Here is a 19,884-nt window from a genome sequence, read left to right as displayed (position 1 = left end):
CACCACTTGTGCCTGTTACACAGAACCTATTAGGATTTAACAAAGGAACCAGTATATCGTTAGGGATCCTTCCTAAGATACCGATCACTTTGGGAGGGAAAACCGTTCATCTGAATGTGATGATAGTCCCAGGACCTTTAGATTACAATTTACTTCTTGGGCGTGAATATGTTTATAACATGGAAGAAATTGTTTCAACACTCTTCCGAGTGATGTGTTTCACGCATGAAGGCAAAATTGTCACCATTGACCAGCTTTCATTTCCCGGTCCAAGCATAGCTCCAAGTCAATCATCATCCCTAAATGGTCCATTTACATCAACGGTATCAATTGAACCTTCATTCCATCCACCTGATAGCCAGGAGTAATCTGGTGAGTGTAATGAAGCTTAAGGGGCATGCACTTAGTTGTAAAGATAAGTTTCCTTGTAGGTTAAGTGAGGTCTATCACACCATTCACCTTTGTCTATTCTAGACAAAGCCGTCCTACTTCATCGTAGTGATTTCCATATGGTTACAAGAGACTCTCTTTTTTCGTCATGCTGGGGGCATGCACCCCTTTATTCAAGCATAATTTTGTCATGTCGAGCTTGTGTAAAAATGGAACTGACTCCAAGCATAGTTCCCCCATGGTTCAAGCTTGTCAAAAAATGAACCCATTTTCCAAGCATATTTTGTTCATTTCAAGCTTGTCTAAAAATGAAACCGAGTCCAAGCATAGTTCCCCCATGGTTCAAGCTTGTCAAAAAATGAACCCATCTTTTAACCTTTGTGATTACCATTCTATTAGCCTTTTGAACCTTGGTTGTGTACATCCCATCACCACCATCCCTTTGGCCGATCATACGCTCTCACTTGGTTGTTCTACCCTTTTTGAGGAACATTTTCATTGAGTGCTCTTATTATCCAGCCTCTTCACAGAATTCACCATGTTTTGAGAAGTTCCAAAGTCACCGGAACCAGTTACTACCCCAAACACCACTCATTCCTCAAAAATCGAGTCCTCTTTAAACCCTTTTCTGACTTGTTAAATATGAAAAGATTGTCGAGCACTTGTCTTTTTCAGCTCGTTAAAGTGATTGGAAAAGTCATCCCTCCTGTATGATTTTATACTTTTTCGGACCCGAGGGATTATCTTACGAAAAATTCGAGCACTTGTCTTTTTCAGCTCGTTAAAGTGATTGGAAAAGTCATCCCTTTTGTATTATTTTATCCTTTTTCGGACCTAAGGGATTATTTTACAAAAAAGAACTTATGGAGTTTTCTTTTCGTCCCTTTTCAAACTCTCTAAACATGAAAAGGACCGAGTTATCCTTATCGTTAAACTCGTTAAAACAATAGCGACAAACTTGTCCATTCTAGACGAGACCGAGTTTCACTGTCGCTAGACTCGTTAAAACATAGCGACAGGTTTGCCCGAAGGGCAAATTATAGAACAAGCATATGTTATCCTCCTCAATCTTGACAAAAATAAAGAGGTACTGGTCAGCAATGACTGGGGAAAAAAGGAAGAAACTTGAAAACTTTATGGTAGCAGGTCACTCTTGAACATGACACTTTCACTTCATCTCCATGATTGAGTTGGGTTGGGTTATTTCGTTCACTGGTCATCTCACCATTGGTCTTTCATACCATCCATCTTTTGGGGTTAACACTACCAATTCATCTCAGTGTCGCCGACATGTTCAAGAGAAGTCATTCAGTTGAGAAACCACCATCCAGTTAATGTCTCATCCACTGCAATACCTCCAACCTTCATTTTTCATGACCGCCATTCCTGAACCTTGTGTCGTCAGTTCATTTTCACCTCCAGAAATCATTTGCTTTGTTTCGTGTTGTAGATGTGGGATAAATTAAGGCCCTCCTACGATGAGTCGCTTCTTATCGACATCAACTCATTATCCAAGAAGTTGACTTAAAAACACCACCTTTCAGTGCTTTGAAGCTTGCATACATCAATGGCCAGTTTCTCACTTCCGGCAATAGGTTGACATCAATGGCCTTTGACCGAAAGATTTTTGCATGGTGTTCGACATTGGATCATATATTCACACCACGTGAATTGTACTATAATACCTTGAGGGTCATCATCATTATCGGTGATTCCTCTCGCGTCTGTTAACAGCTCACTTCATTGGCTAGTAATGAGGCGATGTCTCTCCATGTTCGACTTCAGAACATCTCTTCACATGGATTGACTTGTACATCGAGCGAAGATTGAACGAGTTTGAAGACCCTAGATCTAGTTTCATCCATCCCGGCTGTGATATATTCAGGGACATAAAAACATCAAATGTACAAAGGCACTGCACAGATGGTCATCCGAACCATGGATGATGACTCTACATATGAAGAATCACTAGTCTGCATCTACAGACGACTATCTGATCTATGTACATGAAATGAATTTATAAAGCTCAGCATGGGAATGCCTCCCTCAACTAGATCATGAAAATTATATTATGATGATGTATTGTATTGTCACTTATGCAGGTCACCTTCCAGTTCAAAACTTCAGATCCTCATGATAAAGCATTTCACTCGACATCAATATTTACAACTTCATGCTTTAGGGGGAAACTGTTATAGACATATTTTGGCACATCAACCACAAACTTATATGTTGATAAACTAGGGCTCATCAACCCCTAAAATATTTGTTTCATACCCTAAAATAACATAGTCATCTGATTACATCATTCCCCAAAAGCTCCATCTGAGAAACCATCTAGAAATTGCCTAAACTGAACCATACTGACTACTACACTGGCAAAGTGTGATGCATACTGAGTGGTACACTGCCAGGGTGTGATGCATACTATTTAGGTTTTCTGTAGGGTGCAATGGGCAAGGATGGACAAATGCCCGAGACAGTTTGCTAGGTGGTTGCTCATGGAATCTTCTAGAAACTTCTCCTATGCCACTTGCCTCTCTGAATTCACCCAAGGATGAATAAGGGATCTGAGAAATCTCCAAGTGGAACCAATTGTAACAAGTGGAATGACACTAATCAAAACCCCATGGATGACTCACACCCTTGTGCACATCTATAAATGGATCCCTCATCTAAGAGATCTAGAGGCTGGAATATTGTGAATTGCAAGGAAGTGCTGATAGTTTGTAATTGAGGAAAGAGCATTGTATTGTTGGTGTGATCTTGCTATTTCATGAGGTGAAGAGGGATTGAAGCTGAGAGGATGATGCTGGATCAGACAACTGGGTTGTAATTCTCCCTTCTATTAATAAATTTCTTCAAGTTTTCTTCCATATGATTGTGCAATTGTGAATGTTATCATTTGTTAATCATTTGTTCATTATGTATCTGATTCTGTAATGTTTATGTTGTAATAGATCACGATGCTTTAACAGTTCTTTGTTGTTGTACTTGTGCAGGTACTCTCCAAGCGAGTTAAGTACCTAGAGGAGTTGCAAGCTCTGTCAAGGGGTAGAGAGATCAAGCAAGGGATTAAGCGGAAGTTCCAGGTTGGTTCCATTATCTTTCTCTTATCTATTACACATAGAGAAATCGTTGAATTGCTTTAAATTGTTGTTTCTAGGGTAGCTGCCAAACCTAGAGGGCTAGTCGTTCGACAAGACACTAGTTTTCCCAGAAACAAGAAGTACAACAAAGATTCCTTTCATGATAAAGACAATTGAGCACAAGCGATCCTTGATCAAGTTCACTTAGATGTGTGTGGATCATTCTCGAAAACATTGAAGGCCAAGCACATGTATAATGTAATATTTGTTGATGATTTTTATCTTAAGTGTTGGATTTTCTTCATGCAGAAGAAAGATAAAATGTTCGCTAAATTTTGTGAATTTAAAGCACTTGTCAAGAAAGATGCTAGCAAGAAAGTTAAATCTCTTAAAATAAATAATGGTGGAGAATATATGTGGAATGAATTCAAGAACTTTTGTGCATCAGAAGGTATTTGGCATGAGTTAATAGTGCCTCATAACCCACAACAAAATGGGGTGGATGAAAGGAAGAACAAATGTATTGGGGGAGCGACATGGGTGATGTTACATGATTAGGGGCTACTATTGCACTTGTGCGCTGAAGCATGCAACACAATTAATTATTTTCAAAAAAGAAGCCCTCATTGAATTCTTGCGATGATTACACCAAAAGAAGTTTTTTTTCAGGTAAGAAACAAGATATGACACACTTCAGGATCTTTGGTTCATCAATGTATTTTCATGTTACCAAGGATGAACGAAAAAAGGTAGAGCCAACAACTGAGTTGGTCATATTTGTGGGGTACACTGATACACCTCACAACTATCGGGTGAAGAGATGTGAAATTTGATGAAGAGAAGGCCATGAGATGTTCCCTTGAGAGGGAGATTTAGTTACATACATATGAGTAGATTTTAGCTCTAAAGGAGGAACCTCAAGATGATGTGGATCATTCACATGCAGAGGAGCAGAGAGTGGAAGCATCCACTCATGCAAAGACTTTGAGAGATGGAAGGAAGTGCACCAGAGAGGATTATAGATTGATGCACAATGCTAGAGAGAATATGGGAGCACCCAGATCACAATGCAAGAAGAGGATGTCACTAGATCGGTACATTGGCTACATGGATCTAATGAGTGAGAGTGTAGAGGCTGAGCCATCCTCATTCAAGAAAGAAGTGCAACAACCAGTATGGGTTGATGCCATGGTTAAGGAGTATGACTCCATTATCACTAACATTGTTTGGGAAGTGGACCCAGGACCAGTAGACAAGTCAGTGGTGAGTTCTAGATGGATTTACAAGGTAATGAAAGCAACATATGGGAGTGTGGAGAAACACAAGGCTAGATTTGTGTCCAGAGGGTTCTCTTGGGTGGAGGGAATTGATTACAATGGGACCTTTACCCCAGTAGAAAGGTACTCATCAATCAGATCTATTCTAGGACTCTCAACACAGATGGGATGGAAGATACATCATATGGATGTGAAGACAACATTCGTCAACTATATGATTGAGGAAGAGGTGTATATTGAGTAGCCGAAAGCATTTGAGACCTTTAAAAGAGAGACACATTTGTGCAGACTCAAGCAAGTGTTGTATGGAAAAAAAAGCACCACGTGCTTGTTACACCATAATTAATAGTTATTTCACTAGGTTGGGCTTCACCAAAAGTGAAGAAAATGCAAACCTTTACCATATTGTAGTTGAAGGTAAATGTTTTATTATAGTATTATATGTCGATGATTTCATTTTGACAAGTGATGAGAAAATGATAAAATCTTGCAAAGAGGATCTTACAAGAGAATTCGAGATGAAGGACCTGGGGCTCATGCATTACTTTCTTGGTATGGAAGTATGGAAAGGAGACGAGGATTGTTTGTCTCTCAGGGAAAGTATGCCAACAAGATACTGAAGAAGTTCCAAACGGAGAGTAGCAAACCCATGGAGACTTCTCTAGCAAGTAGTTGGAGGAAAGAAGATGCTACTTCAGGTGAAGTAGCAGAGGCTACTATTTATAGACATCTTGTGGGTTCACTTATGTATTTGGTGAACACACGACCATACATGTGTTTTGCAGTTAACCAGCTTAGTCAAGGCATTGTTAAGCCAACCAAACTTTATTGGAAGGAAGCTAGACATGTGTTAAGATACCTCAGAGGCACCATTCATTTTGGTCTTTGGTACAAAGGGAGTGAAGCTTCAAGGCTTCACAGATGTAGATTGGACAAGGATTCCATCCGACAAAAAGAGAACATCAGGGGGATCTTTGTTATTGGGTCAGCAACAATTTCTTGGTACATCAAGAAGCAGAGATCAATTACACTCATTTCAACAAAGGAGCAGGATGTAGATATTTTGACAAAGTCATTGTCAAAATGCAAATTCAAGTTTCACAGAGGTAGGATTGGGGTAGCAGATGATCCCTTTTTTGTTGAGAGGGAGTGTTGAAAAATGCAACAAGAAAATCCTAATTTAATTTTGTCCTTGAATTAAATTAGGAATTAAATTGTAATTCTAATTGTTATAGAAACTTGTAATAGTTAATTAAGCTAATTTTACTTAGTTGGCTTAGTTAATTCGAGTTCGGAGTCTATCTAGAGTCATGTAGAGTGGTTCCTAAATTTTAGGGGCCTAGGTTGAGTTCTTTTGAGTTGTAATTATTTAATTCAGTTTAACTGAGTTAGATTCAGTTAAACTAGTTTCAATCGATGGAGGAATTAGTGGGAGATCCACTTGTGGGGTGTAACCTGAAATAATGGGGTGTAACCAACACTGCTCAACCAGTAAACTGAAGATTCACTCATAATTAAATCATGCATGTCAGATCAGAGAAAGACTGAGTTGAGATGGGAGTTCAAGGACAGTGTACTACCAATTGTAAAATCATCTAAATTAAACCAATGGTGTATGCAATCAGAGGAAGGCCTATTGATGAATTGCACAGTTATGGATGAGGAATTTCCCAATTAAATATTGGCTAATTCCCTAGGAAACTACGCAATGAAATAAGAGCTTGACAGGAAACAGATTTTGCTAAGTATTGGTTGGAGCTTGTTTGTGAAGTAGTGATATATATTGTGATAGTGTAGAGTTTGCTCGAGCTTGAGAAAAGCTTTGTAATCTTCTAAATTTGTATGATTAATGCAATATATAGATAGCAGGGGTTTTTAGATGTGGATTTCCCCAGAAAATTATTCTGTTATGTGTGATTGAATTCTTCCTTTTTCTGCTACATGATTTCATCAATCAATTATTGTTTCTGCTGATGAGTAGAGTAGATTCAAGTCAATTGTTTTAACATATTACAATTTGCAGTTTGAATCTACAAGGAATTTATACACTACTATTGGCTTAATATGAAGAAGGAAATGGTATATTTTGTTGCTCAATGCTTGGATTGTCAGCAGGTGAAAGCTAAGTGTAAGCACCAAGCTAGTTTGTTACAGTCTATTCTCATTCTAGAATGGAAATGGGAGGTCATTTTAGTAGATTTAATTACAGGTTTACTGAGGACATTGAAGCAACATGATTCCATCATGGTTGTGATTGATGGGTTTAGTAAGGTAGCTCACTTCATTCCAGCGATGACTACTTATTCAGCTAGTGAGGTAGCACAAGTCTTAATCAGGGAGATAGTGAGGTTGCACAATGTTTTGAAGAAGATTGTGTTAGATAAAGATGTTAAGTTCACTTCTAGGTTTTGGAAGGATTTTTTTGCAGGTTTGGGTACAAATTTGGCCTTAAGTACAACTTATCATCCACAGACAAATAGATAGATAAAGAGGGTCAACATGATCCTAGAGGATATGCTGAGGATGTATGTCATGCATCAACAATAGAAGTGGGAGGAGTCGATTCCACTAGTTTAATTTTCTTACAACAATATGTATCAGGAGTCACTAAGGATGAGCCTGTTTGAGGCGCTCTATGGTCAGATTTGTAATACCCCCATCAATTGGAGTGATCGAGTGAATAGGGTGTTGATAGGTCCAAACATGCTAGAAAAAATGTAACAGGAAATGTAGGTTATAAAGAAGAATCTAGAGGCAACACATGATATACATAAGAGTTATGTAGACCAGCATAGGGCATTTAAAGAGTTTCAGGTTGAGTAGCATGTTTATTTGTGGATCAATTGCAAGAAGATATCCTCGAGGATTGGATCATGTACCAAGTTGGCACCTCGGTAGATCCAGAAGGAGAACCCCAACCGGGATCTCAGTGCATATTGTAGCGGAAACGACTCATGCTCCTAAATAGAGCAATCTAGCAAGTTAAAGTGCAATGGAAGCACTTTGGACCCGATGAGGCTCCATGGGAGATGGTCAATCAGATGTGGGATATGTATCCTTCATTGTTTGACAAAGGAGGCAAATGATTCTTTTTGGTATATGTACATATTTATGTATTGTTGATATTGTAAATACCGTAATGAGCTATGTTATAAAGCTCTAATAAACGGTATGGTTTTCATGTTGTCATGTTTGTCATGATGGTTTTTCTTTTGAGCAGGTTATTCATTGTAAATACAACAATGAGTTGAGTTAAAAATTTCCATTTATAGTTGTTAAATTTTCTTAGGGAGACATTTTTATTTACTTTGATAATTGCATTTCACCCTTAATACTTTAAGTTCACCACATATCATCATTACATTATTAAGATCTACACCATTATACATCATCATATGCAATTACATAGAAAGGAACAACATCACCATCATCATCAATGAAGCATAACATAAAAGGAACAATAGAATAAAGCATGCACACAAATAGAGACACCAAGATTGGTCTGAGACCAGGGAAAAACCCACTATGGGGAAAACCTTTGCAAATCTTCTTCTTCTTAGATTGTCATCAAATGATGCAGCAAAAGAGAGTACAATAATCCTTAACTTTATATATGAAGCAAAACAATAATGATATCTATGAAACATATCTAATCATGCTAGGAATCATAAACCTCATACTAATGGTTGTAATGTACTGTCACAAACTGATGCCAAATACTATCTACTGTTGTCACTGTGACGAACATTGTTTAGCATAGTTGTTACTGTCAATGAGCCCAATACATATGTTTGCAACAGAAACTAACAAATCATATCTACATATCCACAAATTTGTATAATAGTAGAAAGAAACCCATATTTACCATATCACTGAAGTCAACTAAAATCAATATGTCAAACCCTAGATCTGAACTCGGGTCACTCTCATCAAAACTGTCTGTGTGCGACTGAAACTCCCTGGTTGCTGTCTTGGTCACTATATGCGGGCGACTATAATTTCACGGTCACTCTTAGGAAGTCTTTATACGTGCGATTGTGGTGTAATACATTTAAGACCTAGATTCGCTCCCTTACTATTGTTGTGTGAGCGACCAAGATGTCCCGGTCGCTCTCAGGACCACTCTATGCGTGCGATCGGGGACTAATACATCCAGATATGTCTCTGAAGCCATAGTCGCTCCCATAAGCCTCTGTGCCAATGTCCAAGGGTCTATAGTCACTCTCATATGCTTATGTGCCAACTTCCAAGGACCAGAATTCCTTGTTCTGGCCAGCAACTGAGATCTAAGAATATAGTCGGTATGTTGCAGTATAGGAAGAGATTGTATATGTATAATTAAATATATAGTATCCTAAGAATATATAAATGAGTTTTTAATTCCATAATTGGTACACAATTGAAAAGAAACTTTGTTTTACAGTTAAATGAACAGGCTGTAAACACAATTATGCACTTATTTATAATTCTAACTACATTATAGCATTAGGACCGTGGGAACACGGTTATGGTAGCATAGAATTTAAATCAGAGTAAATTGTTTTCTTTTTTGAAATTATTATATGAGATAGGAAACCAACCATATAGTTGATAGAAAAAAATACATTAAATGAAAACATATGAAAACAAGTTATACATACTTAGTAGATGGACTTAAAATTATAAAACATAAGTATATCTCATTGTAGAATTTCTACATAACATATAAAAGCTTATTTGAAGTTATATACAAGTCCAAATACAAGACACTCTAGTAAGAAGAATATATATAAATATAAAGAAAATTATGAATCATATACAAATTGTACTGATAATCTGGCCAGGCAATATTTCCTATAATATAACAAAGGTACATTTCCTAAGGGAACCGCATTCTCCCTAATACTTGACATGGGATAGAGAAATAAAAAGAAAAACTAAAAGAAGATTATTGAGACAATAGACATTGTCTCAGTTGTAACACAAATGCTTTGCTCAGGAACTCGTAGGAAAACATTGAGTAATAATCTAACCTAGAAACATAGTTGTGTTGTGAGTTAAGGACGATGAACTCCAAAGTAACCAAACAATATCCACGACCAAAAAATATGAGATTGAGATATACTTGATACAAGTACATAGGCGTTTTTGGTTATTATGATTCTAAGTAGGCTATTATAAACAAAACATATATAAATATATATATTCAAAATGTTGAAATTGCTTCATAAAGGGTATACCTTACATACTCTTGGAATTGCCTCGGGACCTCATCTGTTACAGAAGCCTAACATACTAAAGTTATAACCAGTAATAATCTGTTAGTTTTGATAACAATCTAAGAAATAAAAAACAGAAGGTTATCTTAAACAAATCATTAAAACACCCTCTACTGCATAAGAATTCCAAACAGACGAGAGTGGGAAATCCTCTCGAATAATTTTCAGAAAACCCTCTTGAAAATAACCTTCTAGGGTATTAAAGAAAAAAAGGTTTGTTTAATAAACCACCCAAGTTGTAAACACAGAAATAAAATTTTTTGCTAAACCCTTAAAATACAATAAGAGAACAATTTGTCTTTAAATGACAGTAACCCTCATAAAGAACAAAATTTTATTTTAACAATGGCTTGAAATTGTACTATAACCCTAGGGTTTGATACACAATAAATTATCTCTGTAACCATATACGGTTTAGCGACGAAGTTTATAGCGTCTTAACCTCTCAACATGAATATGAATAGAAATTAACCCAGGTGTACAAAATTACTTACCATTAGAGAGATACTTGAAGTAATTCAACAAATATAGAAAACTTACATATTTGCTACATGACACTATAAGACAATATAATTCTCTAGCGTGTGGAAGAGACGAGTGTCCTCCAAGTGAGAAATAACCATACTAGAATATCATTATAACTCAAAATAAGTAGTGTAATACTAGAAGAATTGGATGATTATAGTGCATATCGATTTGTTGCGACATTGTTGGTAGCAACAGTCTAGCTCTTCTAAATAAACCTAGAAAATCCATTTTTCAACCCTGTAAAAGAAATTTTACAACATCAGTATGCTAACTAACTACAAATGAAAGGAGAACTGAAAGAATAGTCGAGCATGAACCCTTTTAAAGTATAAATTACCTCTGGTATTCAATCTCAAAGTCTAACAGTCAAACGATTCTTCCAACTAACAAGTAGAAAAGTCAACTACCACTTTGAGAATACATGGAGGCCATTTGTCCAAGTGAATAAATCAATTCCCACTTGTAATGCTCAAGCCTAATTGAAACCCCAGCAAAAATCTAGCCACAAAGGATGACATGACTAAGCTAAACTCATAGGGTAGAATGAATTGGCAGAAAGAACAAGTCTAAAAAGTCAATAAACATCTTGATAACCCTAGATAAAAGTTGAATCATTGACCTGACAACGTTGAAAATACACCATTGATGACGTTGATTACAGAAAAGGGGTACGTGGCAACACAAAACAAACACCCACTACGTGATCGAAAAATCCAAAAACAACATTACATAATCCCATATTAAAAGGAAAAACAAAAGTTTTTAATCATATGAGTTTTAAATCAGGTAACTTAAACAAAATGTAGAAGTATGATGATGGTGGTGACAAAGTATGATAGAGTTACAAATGTCATGCTAATGAAGTTTGATGAACACATTGTGAAGCATTTGCCTTATACACACACACACATTGAACTAGGGTCCAATATTTTAGGTAAACAAAATATACTCTGAAAGAGTAATACAATGTCAATACACAAATAATTATAATGCAAACTTTGTAAAAATGATAACTTTTTATTAATTAAAAGTATAAGGAATCTAATGTAATGTGACTCTTTACATAAGAAGAGAAAATGGGTATTTAATATATAATTAGATATGTATACTATATGTGAAAAGGGTTGAAGTGAGACCCATGTCAAGATGAAGTGGAGAAAGATAACCTTTATGATAGGAACAAAATTTAGTTCAATAAGTTTTTAGAATCAATGTAAACATTTGGTTAAAGCACCAATTTTCAACCTATTACAATGCACCCATTAACGCTGAAGAAAATGCCAAAGAATAAAGTTGTGATGATAACTAATCTTTTATCATGGTTATCTATAATATAAGGAGATATTAATGTAGTGCAATATTTAACTACCATCCAATGGAAGATTATTTGTTATTAAAAAAAAAATTGTTGATATTATAGGGTCATTACAAGGATAACCCGCTTTAGCTTGGTCTTTTGAGCCAAATTCTTTTGACACTAGTGTATGCACCTAGGCATAGTGAAGTAGTGAAATTACATATGCAAAGGAGGCCAAAGAAGGAGACTCATGACCTCCCTTGAGAAATAATATGGTTAGGGGCATTCCAATTATACATCCTAAGTTAGAAGGGAAGTCTTAGCAACAAAAGAGTTATTCTACTCCAAAGTCCTTGAGTTCACAAAAGATCCATATGTAGAATTAGATGGCAGAGTAGAGGGAAAACATGAGATTATTGGAGAATATATTCAAAAGGAATAGAAGGGTGGGTTCAAGACCCTTCTTTTTTGAAGACTCTAGAAACAAAGCTATGCTAGATTATTGATGTTTACTAGATGGTACAAGCAATGCTAACTCAAGTGTTGAATGAACACAATATTCTAGAAAAAGACATCATACACAAAATTGCGGTGCTACAGGGGGAATTTGAAGTTGTTTGTCAAGTTGTATTTGGAATTAGAATTGAGGTCTCCCAAATTTTCGAAGATGAGGAGGTTCCAAGAAACAAGGAGGGATTTAAGAGTTATATTAGTACTCAAGATAACTTAGAGATGAGGTTCCAAGAAACAAGAAGGGCTTTAAGGGTTCTATTAGTACTCAAGGGAACCCAATGAGGAGGTTCCAAGAAACAAAGAGGGTGTTAAGGGTTTTATTGGTACTGAACCCAATTCTCATTGATGGTGTCGCCAAACTGCCAATCTCATTGCCAAAAGAAAAACACATGATCATCCAATCAATGGACCAACCCCTTGAAGATATTTTAGTCATAAATTTCCCTTCTTGCCATTAATATAATCTTTAGTTAATATGTCAATACTCAATATAATTATGTTAGTAATTATGTAAATTCATAACACATTTTTGTTACACAATGTCTATGCCAATTGTAGGACGTGTTTCATTTTTTTGTTAAGGCTCTTCTATAAATATTTATAACTTTTTTATGAAATATAATGTAAATGAAAAAATAGTTTAGAAAAAAATAGGAGTTGTATGTAGTGCAATTTTTTGGACTTCCATGTACTCGAATCTGGCAAAAGAATTTGAGGTGAAATCTTGATTTGTGTTATTTAAACTAGTTTTTTGACGGTATATATGGATTCAACACCGTGAAAAACCCCTAGGACAATTCAATTGTGCAGAGGTTATCCATCAAGCTTGTGATTTCAATAAATTCGTTCCAGATTTTAGAGAAATTAGACCAAAAAATCCACTAGAAAAGCTTCCAAAAAATCTCACTAAAAACAATTAGAAAAAAATATATCTTAAAACTTTACGTGTATTTATATTTATTAATTGTATCTTTTATAAATATTTTTATTAATATTTGTGAGCCTTTGTTCAATTTTAAATTTTAAAAAACATAAAACTAAACATATATTTATATTTTCAATAATATTTATTATTATTATTATTTTCATTTAAATTATATTAATTTAATATTTAAAGTTTAAATTTTACAAATATTTAAAAACAAATTTATAAAAAATAAAATAGATTAATTTAATTCAAAAAATATTACTTTAATTAATTCAATTAATTTTATTAAAGAAGTTATTTTAATTGGGAAAAGTGTTTATCGAACGCATTAATGTTATAATTCTAATATTTAAAATTAAAAAAAGCTTATAACTAATTCTTATTCATATACTTCATGAAAATATAATTATTAAAATATTTTTAAATATAAATATTAAAAAATATACAAAAGCATCCTCACTATAAAATAATTTTGTACTAAAATGGACTCCGATTCTTTCCCGGTTAAAATACCATTTATATTTATATTACAAACCTGAAAAATTCAATTTTGATTTCGATTTGGTTCCTCCAAGTGAAATCCCCATACACATTTCTGGCGCAGCCTCTCTACTACTCTCTCACCCAACCGCAATTTAGGACACCCCTCGACCAAAAAATCCCATAACGATGTACAATATTCAACTCCCTCCAGCTTCTCCAACTCAGGGCACCCCCGAACATGTAGCCAATAAAGCTCTGTTTGGTGCGCCAAATCCCGTATGCTATTCAACTTCTCACAATCTGCTACATGCAACTGTAGCAAGGACACCAATGTTTTAACACTCGGCAGCTCCGGAAGTTCGTTACACTTTTCAATATTTAGGTATCGAAGCATTGGAAGACCACAAAGGCCTTGTATACTTCTCAGATTGTAGCACCTATCCAATGTCACAGATATGAGTGCCTTTGGTAATGTTCCAATCTCCACCACATTAATACACTCCTCTAATATGAAATCTGAAAGGTTGGGGTATACAACTTCATCAGATAATACCTCTGATGTGTGGATTATGGGACAAGCAGCCACTTTCAACCATCTCAACTGACTCGGCCGTTCAAGCGATGCCGGCAAACACTTCACTTCCCGCCGATACTCGAGATACAAATCCTTCAACTTCAGTAAGTCCCCCAGCGAAGACATCACTGTGTCCAGCAAAGGGTTTGCTATCCACAGAACTTCTAAATCACTGAGGAGTTCAATCACACTTGCCAATTCTTTCTTCAAATTTGTGCCCGTCAACTTCAGTGTTTTCAGGGACCTTTGATGGGCTAGTTGCCAGGGCCATACTTCAACCTTTCCACAGCGTTCAAAATCTATATGCTGGAGGGTTCTTATATTTCCAAATGTTTCGCTTGAGATTGTTAAATTAGCACAAGAGGAAGCATCAAAATATACAAGGCTAGGTAAACTCCCGAAAGAATCTGGCAGCCTCTCCAATTTCTTGCACTGAGACAGGTCCATCCTGTGGAGGTTCGTCAAGCTGCCGAAGGAATCTGGCAGCCTCTCCAATTTCTCGCATCTCCATACGGTCATGCTGTGGAGGTTCGCCAAGCTGCCGAAGGAATCTGGCAGCCTCTCCAATTTCTCGCACCCAGACAGGTTTATGTCGTGGAGGTTCGCCAAGCTGCCGAACGAATCTGGCAGCCTCTCCAATTTCTCGCACCCAGACAGGTTTATGTCGTGGAGGTTCGTCAAGCTGCCGAAGGAATCTGGCAGCCTCTCCAATTTCTCGCAACCAGACAGGTTTATGTCGTGGAGGTTCGTCAAGCTGCCGAAGGAATCTGGCAGCCTCTCCAATTTCTCGCAGTGAGACAGGTACATGCTGTGGAGGTTCGTCAAGCTGCCGAAGGAATCTGGCAGCCTCTCCAATATACCGCAGTAAGACAGTTGCATGCTGTGGAGGTTCCTCAAGCTACCGAAGGAATCTGGCAGCCTCTCCAATTTCTTGCACTTATCCAGGTTCAAGCTGTGGAGGTTCGTCAAGCTGCCGAAGGAATCTGGCAGCCTCTCCAATTTCTTGCATCGCAGGTCCATGTGGTGGAGGTTCGTCAAACTAGTAAGGGAGTTTGGTAACGACTTCAATGAACCAGCATGCAACACCAACGCCCTCAATGAGTTCAGATCACCGATTTCTTCCGGCAATTTAGCAAGAAAGGAAGACTCAATGACGATCCTCTGCAGGTGCTTCACGTGCCCTATGGACTTTGGAATGCTCGAGAGACGGGTCGCGTTAATAATCTCTAATTCCTCCAACTGCAAAGGTACCTGGAAGATCAAGCTTTTCGAGTGTAAGAAAGAGATATAAGTAAGAAAACTGTCAGTAATCATTGGAGATCCTGTGATGCAATATGAAATCAAAACGTTTAGATTTACCTGCGATTTACCGTTCCACAATGTTTCCAGTTGTCTCCCATCCACTTTCAAAACCCTCAAGTTCTTAATTGAAATCCAGGAAGGTAGGTAAGTGTAGGGACAATCACGCCAAGAAAGCCATATGAGATTTGGCGAGGGCAAACGCAAAATATCATCCAGCAGATCCCCTTCAGTCTCAACAAGTTGCAAATTCATGACTTCAAAACCAAGAAAACGATGGCTACTGCGAGGCTTCATCACGCGGTTCCTCAACATTTGGCGATTCCTTTGGTACCATGACAACATTTGTGAGCTTGTCCCAACTTGTTTGGTACTATGTCCTCCAGGAAGCAGCCTAATTCCTCGTGCTTCGGCTAAAACCTGTTCATTGGGATGGGAAATTAAGAAACCGTACACAGCTTGCTATGGTTAAATTTAATTATTTCGAAGATGTAAAACAATGGAGAAGTTGAAAACTTTATACAGATTTCTATGGAAAAATATATATAGCTATTTTAAAAATTTGAATGACTGAGGACTTACAGATGCTTGCTGGAGCAGCCAATCGTTAATGTTCCCGGCAGTGCGACGACAAAGACGGCGCGGTAATTCATTTTCCGCAATTTCTCTTCCCAAATCACGCAGGTGATCATGCATATGTATAACATCTCTACTGTCCACTTTTACCAAGCACTTGAGCTGCAAATTTTTAAACCCCAACGAACCTTTCCAGCCTGATCCTTCCCATACTGTTACTGCACTATTCTTGTTTTCTCCTATAAAAAAACAGGCTATATCTAAAAATATCTGTTGTTCCTCCTTGCCAAGAGAATCATAACTAACTTTTAATATATTCTTTATATCTTTTGGAAGTTCTAATTGGTGAAGTATGGCCTCCCAATCACATTTGTCATTATATCCAAAGAGAAGTGCTCCAAATACTATTAACGAGAGGGGCAATCCATCACATGCCATTAGAAACTTATTTACCAGATCCTCAAATCCAGGGTGTGGACAGGGCTGACAGAAGGCATATAAGCAAAAGAGCTGTTTCGAATGGTGGTAAGGAAGGCCCGTTAACCTATACATGGATGACCCTTTCACCCCTGACCTTGCTAGGACACCTTCATCCCGGGATGTAATAAAAATTAAGCTATCCTTATGTAAGAAACTTCTATCTGGTAAAAGCACATCTACCTGATTCACATGATCTATGTCATCTAAAATTAAGAATATTTTACAAGATGAGAAACACTGTCTAAGCACCTCTGTACCTTGATGAATGTTGTCTATTTGCCTATCCAAATGAAACAAACCCTTCATAAGTTTACTCTGCAATGAATGTAATGAGATTCTTGCATTTTCTCTTACATCTGATAAAAAGTAGGAATGGCTGTACTCTGAATGCTTTCTATTGAAAATCTGTTTTGCCAAAGTCGTCTTCCCGACTCCGCCTAAGCCAACTATGCCCACAACCTGAACTTCTCCTGTGTGTTGCTGTGCTAATACTGTAGCTTCAAAATCCGCAATTTTGTCATCTAAACCGGTAGGATTCTTGGCCACATACAACTTTACAGCCATTAATTCCACCACACGTTTGACGACCTCATCTAGCAACAGACCCTCGTCGCTGGTAAGTCAAGGAGAAAACCAAATAAATAAGCAATTGAAACCATAGCCGAAACATCATATGCATGTGCATGCTATATATACTTACAACTGAAACCACAGGCAAATCATCATACACATGTTATATATTGTATCCATAGAGAGGGAGTTGGAGGTGTTACCCGTTAAACTTGCCCAACAAATCAAAGCCACTTATGTCTGCAACAGTAGAAAGAGCATTTCTCCATTTTTGAAGAGTGACAGAGTCATAACGTTGCTTCTTCTCATGCGTTTGAGGATCTACCGTTGTCTTCATTTGGAGCTGGTTGAGGGCCACAGCATACACTCCTTTTGTTGGCTGATCTGTCCACCTGAGGGCAGCAGGGTCGACATGGTAGAATATAGGAACAATAGGAGCCTTGGACTCCAACATGAGGACGAGTTCACGCAGACACCATGGTGAATCTGCATAAGATGTAGAGAATATGGCCACATGGACCGAGGCACTTCGAATAGTGTCGACTATTTGAGTAGGAAAATTGGATCCCACTTCCAATTCTTCCTGGTCTAAAAAGGGCCTCAATCCATGTATAAGAAGACGACGGTAGAGGTAACTAGCGAAGGTCTTCTTGGTGTCCGGGCCGCGGTGGTTGATAAACACACCGCACCTGTAATCGACGCCGCTATTATTGATGGGATGAGCAGCAGTGGAAGAGGAGGAGGCGCCAGAAGCGTCCATGGTAGTTGCAGAAGAATAACGCTGACCTTCGATTTGAATTTCAGAATGGTTTTGGAGGCGTTGGGTATGCGAATGCCAAACGGTTAAAGAAATAGAAATAAAAAGTGGGAAACTCTGAAAGGCCGAAGCAAGTGAGAGTCGAAATGCGAGGGTGGAAATGAATTTAGGAGTCTACCAGAAAATGCTAGTGAGAGTCGAAATGCGAGGGTGGAAATGAATTTAGGAGTCTACGAGAAAATGCTGTTGAGAGGTTGGGAGTGGGCAGATATATAGATCGTCGTTATACACTGCACCACCACCGGATACATCGGAAATAAACTTCAGTGTACTCTCTTTCCGTGGGGTCCACAATGGTTTCACTTTCCAGTGTTTTTCCGAGAATTAACTTTTGGTCTACTCTCTTTGCGTGTGGGTGCACAATGGTTCGACTTTCATGGTTTATTCCGTGAATTTCACTTAACTTTCTTGCATGTAATTAAACTTTGACACGTATCCTCCATTCAAGAGGGAAGATGCTACCCCGACCTTTCACATTTCCAGAGGTCTATATTATGAACTTGACGTGTGCAAAAGAGGTATATATATGCGCTGTGTGTATTTTATTTTTATTAATATATATAATGGTTTATAAATAAATTTATTAAAATATGTTTTTAATATAAAAATTATAAATTATTAAAAAATATTAAATGAAAAAGAAAAAAAATTAACATAAAAAATTAGTAACTAATCAAAATAATAAAACTTCAATCAATCATTTTACAAATAAATAAATTTCAATAATAATAAAAATTGAATTCTTAATATTAAATTATTCATAAAATCATAAAATTTTGGTCAAACACAAACTAATAATGCGTCATGAAAATTTGACATGTGTGAATTATTTTCTTGTTACTCACATGAGCACTTGCTAATGGAATCAAGTGTTATGATCCATCATACTATTATGGTTATTATTTTATTTACATCATATTATGATTTTTTCCGAATTGGAAAGTGCTTCATTAAACTCATCACCATAATTTATGAAATCTTCCATATAAATGTCCACTCAATCATGAAAAAAGTCCACCCAATCATGAAAAAGATCATAAAATATTCCATTTATATCTCTTTAGAATGTGGTTGGAGCATTACATAATCTAAATGGTAATGCATGATATGCAAATCTCCCCATAGACAAGTAAATGTCATTTTATTCTTCTCTTTTAGAAAAATTTATGTGCTTCATACCTTGTAACATACATGCCATTACTTAGCCCATCAATAACAAGAATGGATATATCTCATGAATTTCTAACTATGAGTCCTCAAATTATATAAAAATATCAATTAAACATTAAATTCCTATGATTTTCTATTTTTATTGTTTTTTGCCTTAGAAAATAAAAAGGTTAAAGACTATCTTGCTAAAGAAATGGTAAATTTTAAAATTCTATATTCTATTTATATAATTTCAATTTATTTTCCATACGAATTTAGCTAATTCAACTCGAAACCCATAAAAAAACAAATATATATAAATAAAACAAAGCACAAAAATCAGAGGCATACTTACAATTCACACTAATCCTTTCTATTTCCTTTTTTAACAAGATGTTCACATGACTCTGAAGCTTCACTTCCCCATAACAAGTATTATACTATGAACTCCCAATTGCTATTCTACCACAACAAATGTTCGAGTTGTGTTATCTTATCACCACATTACATTCCAAGTATGAATTGTCCATGTCTATGCATCAAGTGTTTACTTTTTCCACTTTATAATAGTGTAGTAGGTTTGTTCATCAATGTTATAGAATGGTGTCTCTGCCACTTTTGATAATGTGACACAACATGGAGGTTTTTTGTAACAG

At 36.7% G+C, this 19,884-nt stretch overlaps 1 protein-coding gene across 1 annotated transcript; it reads right to left on the bottom strand.

The window, feature by feature from the left end:
• Positions 1–13,821: 13,821 nt before the first annotated feature.
• Positions 13,822–18,089, bottom strand: LOC149199322 (disease resistance protein Roq1-like). The gene is made up of 4 exons (XM_089402381.1): positions 17,466–18,089; positions 16,219–17,305; positions 15,697–16,056; positions 13,822–15,588 (listed from the first exon to the last, which is right to left on the bottom strand). Exons 1-4 carry the CDS (start codon positions 18,020–18,022, stop codon positions 13,825–13,827), a joined length of 3,768 nt encoding a protein of 1,255 aa, XP_089258507.1. The 5' UTR covers positions 18,023–18,089; the 3' UTR covers positions 13,822–13,824.
• Between the last annotated feature and the right edge of the window lie 1,795 nt (positions 18,090–19,884).

The sequence above is a fragment of the Pinus tabuliformis genome, chromosome 2_1, assembly GCF_031772625.1.
Source record: "Pinus tabuliformis cultivar Carrire ecotype Pingquan chromosome 2_1, CPIR1, whole genome shotgun sequence".
NCBI lineage: Eukaryota > Viridiplantae > Streptophyta > Pinopsida > Pinales > Pinaceae > Pinus > Pinus tabuliformis.
This window is presented reverse-complemented; position numbering and strand designations above follow the sequence as displayed.